Below are 5,426 nucleotides of genomic sequence, written 5' to 3'. Positions count from 1 at the left end.
TGAGGTGGAGGAGCATTAGTAGAGGGAAAGGTAAATGATGACAAAAGGGCCAAGTGACAATATAAAGACAGAAGTCACTCTACCAAGGCCCAGAGAGGGAGTGAAGAAAAGAGGGTAAGGGTTCTGGAACCAGACAGAGCTGGGCTCAAATCCCATTTCTTCCACTTTCTACTGATGTGACCTTAAGAGGTCCCCTAATCTCCCTGTGCCTCAGTCTCCTCATTTGTAAACAGTACCCACTCAGAAGTACTCATTTGTAAATGGTACCTATAGCAGACGGTTGTCCTAAGACTTAAACAGCAGGCTGATGTAAAATACGTGGCTCAGTATTTAGGGCTGAGTAAGTGCTTAATAAAAGTTACAATGGATGACGTCGACGACGACGATGATGATGGTGATGTAACCAGGTGTAGGGTGATCAATGGTATTGAGCGTTGAGGGGAGAAAGAGATTAGCGGTAGCTGGAACTGTTCAGTACACTGCATCTGGGATCCAATGGGACGGATATGGGTAGAGAGGAGTGGGAAGAAGCATTCGGCCTGGTGACACCAGGAGCTAGTATTACAGTACCGTAGACTTGAAAGCAAGGGACATGCCTGGGGAACCCCAAGTAGAATAGAATACAGGTGGTAAAACTGGTTAAGTTCTCTTTTACTCTTTTACCTTTTTATTATGAAAATTTTCTGCTCTACAAAATAGAGATAGAAAAGGCACCGTGAACTCCTCAGCTAGATTCAAACATTGAACCATGATTGATATTTTGCCTCATTTGCTCCATATATGTGTAATTGCCGAAACTGCTGAACCTTTTCACAAGAATGTACAGAAATCCTAAATGACTCCTAAATGCTCGATACGGCTACTAAGACTCTCGCCTGTGCTCTTGTCTCTGCAGAGCGGTTTGTGGATGTGGGGATGGTGAGAGGAACCTTTGCTCAGTGCCAAACTTTGACTTCTTATTCTAGGTTTCCCAGCCGTAGGTGAAGAGGAGGACGAAATATGCCTACTAGAAGGAAGGAACCTGACCGCAGTCTGTACTTACAACATCATGTTGTATGCCACCAGCCTCAAGGCCTGGCAGCGAGTGGGGAGCCAAGGCCCCGCTGAGACACTGGTGCGCACGACCACTAAATACACGGACCGAAACTGGGCCCGGGCTGGGAGATACCTGCTGGAGGATGATCCCACCAATGGCGGCTTGGTTGTCACAGTGACAGGGCTCCAGAGGCAGGACTTGGGGCTGTACCAATGCGTGATTGACCTCTCACCTCAGAAGCCCAAAGAGCTGTTTCCTCGGATTCGGCTGGTACAGTGCAGAGGTGAGCAGCAGTGAGAGCCCAGACAGGGAAGGGCTGTGGAGGGTGAGTACTCAGCCCCAGGCCCCGGTCCCATCTGCTGTGAGGGCTGCTTTGGAGAGACAGCACAGAGTCACGGGGACATCTCTCCACCCGAAATTGGAGCCCCAAGGCTTTTCGCTCTCTCTCTTTGTGGCTTTGAGAAAGTCATAGCTCCCCTCTGGGCCTGAGTTTTCTCACCTGTTAAGGCAAGAAAGTTGGACTAGGTGATCTCAAAACTCCTCTCGCTCTATGGCAGAGAGCATGCGAGAGGAACAGGATAACGAAACATGGACCACGTGCCCAGCGTTGCTTCTGTCTGTCTCCATCGTACATGGGAAGGCGCCCCAAGGGCTATGTCATTCACTATGTCTTTCAGCCGATGCGGGGCACAGAGACCCACCTGGTTGCATTGTCCTTGGTGCATCCAGGAAGTGGGCCCGGTGTGGCCAGTAACAACTGTCCCCTTTCTCAAGGGATTGAAAAGAAGCAGATGAGGAATAGATATTAGACAGCAAACGCAGGGCCTCCCATTGACCTTGAGCTGCTCTCATTGGTGGGGGCACCGCCAATTCTCTCCCTCCTTCATTGGAAAGCCTGTCTACCCACATGGCGAGATGCAGCTAGGAAGGTGGAGCCCAACACTTCTGTGTCAAGCTTCTCAATAAACGTCTCGAGTCAGTGAGGTGGGCAGGCCTTCACCACACAGGGCACTGCTCGTCCACTTCCCTGCTAACTTCCTGAGTATGCGAATATCAGGCCAGGCCTAAGCTGAAGTTGAACTTCGTAGCAGTGTCTGGAAATAAAGAGTTGACCAAACAAAAGGACAGTGCTGTAGGCAGGACTGCAAGGAAGCTGCTGAGCCCACCTATTAGAAACCCCCCTCCGTCCCCTCCACCCAGTTCTTTAGGAACATCCAGCGACACCCAGTAACTAACAGGCTGATTGCAAGCGATTTACGCAGTCCGTGAATTGGTTTCATTGCCCTCTACTCAGGAGCATTTTATTAAATTTCGTCTTAGTGCCTGTACATGTGGACATATTACAACTGTTGCTCTTTACAAAGGTAAGTGGGGCGGTGGTGGGATCATGGAAAGTGCCCTGACCTGGAGTTTCACTCCCTCTCTACCTTGGACTCACTCAGTTACCTTGAGCAGGTTCGTCACCCTAGTCTAGGCTTTCTCCATTGTGACATTCCAATGGCTCCAGTTCTCTGGGTTTCTCTGTATTTATTAAGGTCAGAGAAACAAAGGCCTTATATTTATCCTTGACAGAGTTTGTCCACTCCAGTAGACAGCTTAGGCCCCCAGGTCTGAATCCATCATTCAAGAGCTGCCTGGCTCTTTCACGTCAAGTCTTAACAAAGACAACAAGAGAGATAATTGAGAATGACTGAGCCCACAGGCTTGAATGAGAACAACATCAACTTTCACACAGGATCAATGTAAACATAATTATTTTCATCAAATCACCAATAACAGGCAGTGGGGTTTGGACAGTGGCTTCATATTCCTTCTCTCCATTAATTGGAAAAATCTTAGGCTAATGTGTCTTAGGAAACTGAGTCTAGTACAGGTTGTTTCTGCCCAAAGGACTTATTCGTCTCCCGAAGGAACAATGATAATCCTCTGGAAAGGACGCGTGCGGTAATACTGAGGTTCCATGGAGAGGAAACGGCACCCAAGGACTGTTTTTAGTTAGGTTAAAACAAATGAGTGAATATTTCTTTCTGGAGTTATGCTGGGCCTGCCCAGAGATAAACAGACTTTCCCTCAATAAATTGTGGGGAATCCTTCCTTATTTTGTCTTTACTTTTTCAGGTGTGGGGAGGGGGCACGGTAGCAGATAACCACAGAAAGAAACTTACATCATGTGATGATATTCAGAGGTGATGGATGTTGTCCACCCAAGCATACTATAGGAAGAAAGGCTTGAAATGGGAATTTAAAAGAGAGAAGGTAGGCCATGTTGTCCCTGCCTGATGGACAAGCTTCACGATGCGTCAGAAGCGAGAGCAGGACTTGTTGTGGGCATGACGAGCAGGCCACTTGACTGCGGTGGGCTGGGTAGACGTGGGTGCTGAGCTGGAAAACTCGTCCAGGCTCACTGGACAAGACTCTGAAGGCTGAGAGCAGCGGTGGAGTCAGGAGATGTGGGTCCCAGCGCTGGCTCTGCTGCATTCTGCTGAGGGACTTTGGGCATTTTCTGTCCACCCTCTTCCTTGGGGAGGTTAGATTGGATAGTGTTGAATGCTCCTTTCACCTTTCACCTTCTAGGATGCCGTGAACTTTTATCCCCCAAATAGAGTACTGTCTCATGGCAATGAACTCGGGAGAGAGCTGCTCAGCTTATAGAAGAAAAGTGGTTCCAAACATCTTGGAGGTCCCTCTCCCGCTCAGATTTAAGCCAGCCAGGTTGGGACGACAGCCTGGCAAGCACAGGGTATGCTGTCCCATCTTCATGAAGCATCTCTGGGCTCTCAGTAGGGGCCCGGTGTCAGTCAAGGCCCTCAACAGCTTTTTATCTCCTCTGAAATGTGGCACCCACCAAAGAGAACCGACTCTACAGGGCAATCTGGATTCAGTGTAACCTGTGTGTGAATGAAAGTCAGTGCACAGAGGCCACGGCAAAGCAGAATAATACTTTGGGATTAGCCGGGGCCCATGGCTCGTGCTCCGCATGTGGTCTATTCAGAGCCAAGCTGGACTAGAAAGAGGACCGCTCCTGCTCCGGGCAGACCGGCGGGGTCCTGAACCCCAGCAGGCAGGATGTGCTTCACTTCTACTTTTATCCCGAAGCCTTCAAGCAAGCCTTGAATGTTACTATTTTAAGGCAGCCGATGTTCCACCCACCAGCCTCAGAGGACAGGAATTGGGGTTGGGGAGCTAAGACCACAGAGGCGTATTCTACTCCTGATGACAAGGCATCACTGAGAAAACGTGGCCCAGGTGTGAATCGAATCTGAGCAATGAGCAGCCTCTTTCTTGGGGTTAAAGGAATGGGATCGACAGAAGTGTTTCTCTACCCAGAGTTGCTGGGGTGTTGGGGCTGGAAGTGGGTATAGAGAACACTTCGTAGAGGAGGAGAAACTTTGAAGGTAGCAGAGGAGTAATAAACGCAGAAGAGGGGTTGGCCGCCATGCCAGGGACAGGTGATGGGAGCGCACACATGGAGTGTGTTGGCTAAAAGGGTGGACTGTCTGGTTGAGTAGAGAGGACACAGGTAAGGTTGAAGCGGGACCATCAGTTCAGCTTGTGAGAGCCTTGAATGCCACGGAGTCTTGTGGGCTTTGTCCTTCAGTCAGTGGGGAGCAGGAAAAGCGTCCCCTTGCCCTTTGAATGGAAGAGTGAAAGTTCAGTGCTGAGTGACCCAGGAGTTGTGTGGAGAAGGTATGTAGCAAAAGGAAACCTTGCTTCATGAATGGCCATGTTCATTTCCCTCCTCAGCTCCATTTATCTTACCATCCATCCATCCATCCATCCATCCATCACCCCTCCATCCATCCATCCATCCATCATCCATCCAAACATCCATTCAATGTGTCTTCTTGCAGATCATTCAAGTACCCCTGCCTCAGACAAGAATCCTTCCCGGGGATTGGCTCAGATTTCCACCCTTCCTCCTCTCACTTTCAACACCCAGAGCAAGCTCCCCACCAGCCCCAGGACTGAGACGCCACTCTTGCCCATGACAACTGCCAGCCTCTCCTCTCCTGGCCTCGAAGTCAACCCCACACATAAGACAGATGTCATCAGGTATGGCTTTCAGGTCTCTGGACCGCTGGTTTGCACACGAAGCCCTTTGGTTTCCAGTCCATGTGCTGAGAGGATGTGGGGAGTGAAGGGTGAGGAAGGGTGGGGCACAGGCGCAGACCTGAGTCACCTCAGTCTGGTGGAACCTCCCAGGGGAGGAAGGGGGCGGTGCTAGCGTGAGGAGGAGGCTTTGGTGAGGCTGCCACTCTCCCCAGGCCACCCTGTGTGTTTCCTTGCCTGCCAAAGGAGGAAGGAGAGGGAAATGGCATCTTTGCTGAATTGCAGTGGACCTCAGCCAAGCCCAGGGCCTAACGGTGTAGTGGAAAAAGCACTGAGTGAG

The 5,426-nt window shown here is 50.2% G+C and overlaps 1 protein-coding gene across 5 annotated transcripts in view; it reads left to right on the top strand.

Moving 5' to 3' along the window:
- The window catches only part of TREM1 (triggering receptor expressed on myeloid cells 1), a 21,218-nt gene that overhangs the window by 12,852 nt on the left and 2,940 nt on the right, over positions 1-5,426 (top strand). For 3 of the 5 annotated variants that reach the window (XM_019634992.1, XM_019634991.1, XM_019634990.1), the window contains exons 3-4: positions 966-1,319; positions 4,888-5,089. In XM_019634992.1, coding sequence (XP_019490537.1) covers positions 966-1,319; positions 4,888-5,089 — 556 coding nt within the window. The other 2 variants (XM_019634994.1, XM_019634993.1) reach the window with 2 other exon arrangements.

The sequence above is a fragment of the Hipposideros armiger genome, unplaced genomic scaffold, assembly GCF_001890085.2.
Source record: "Hipposideros armiger isolate ML-2016 unplaced genomic scaffold, ASM189008v1 scaffold_2564, whole genome shotgun sequence".
Taxonomy (NCBI): domain Eukaryota; kingdom Metazoa; phylum Chordata; class Mammalia; order Chiroptera; family Hipposideridae; genus Hipposideros; species Hipposideros armiger.
Note: the sequence above shows the minus strand (reverse complement) of the source record. Positions and strands in the feature narration are given on the sequence as shown.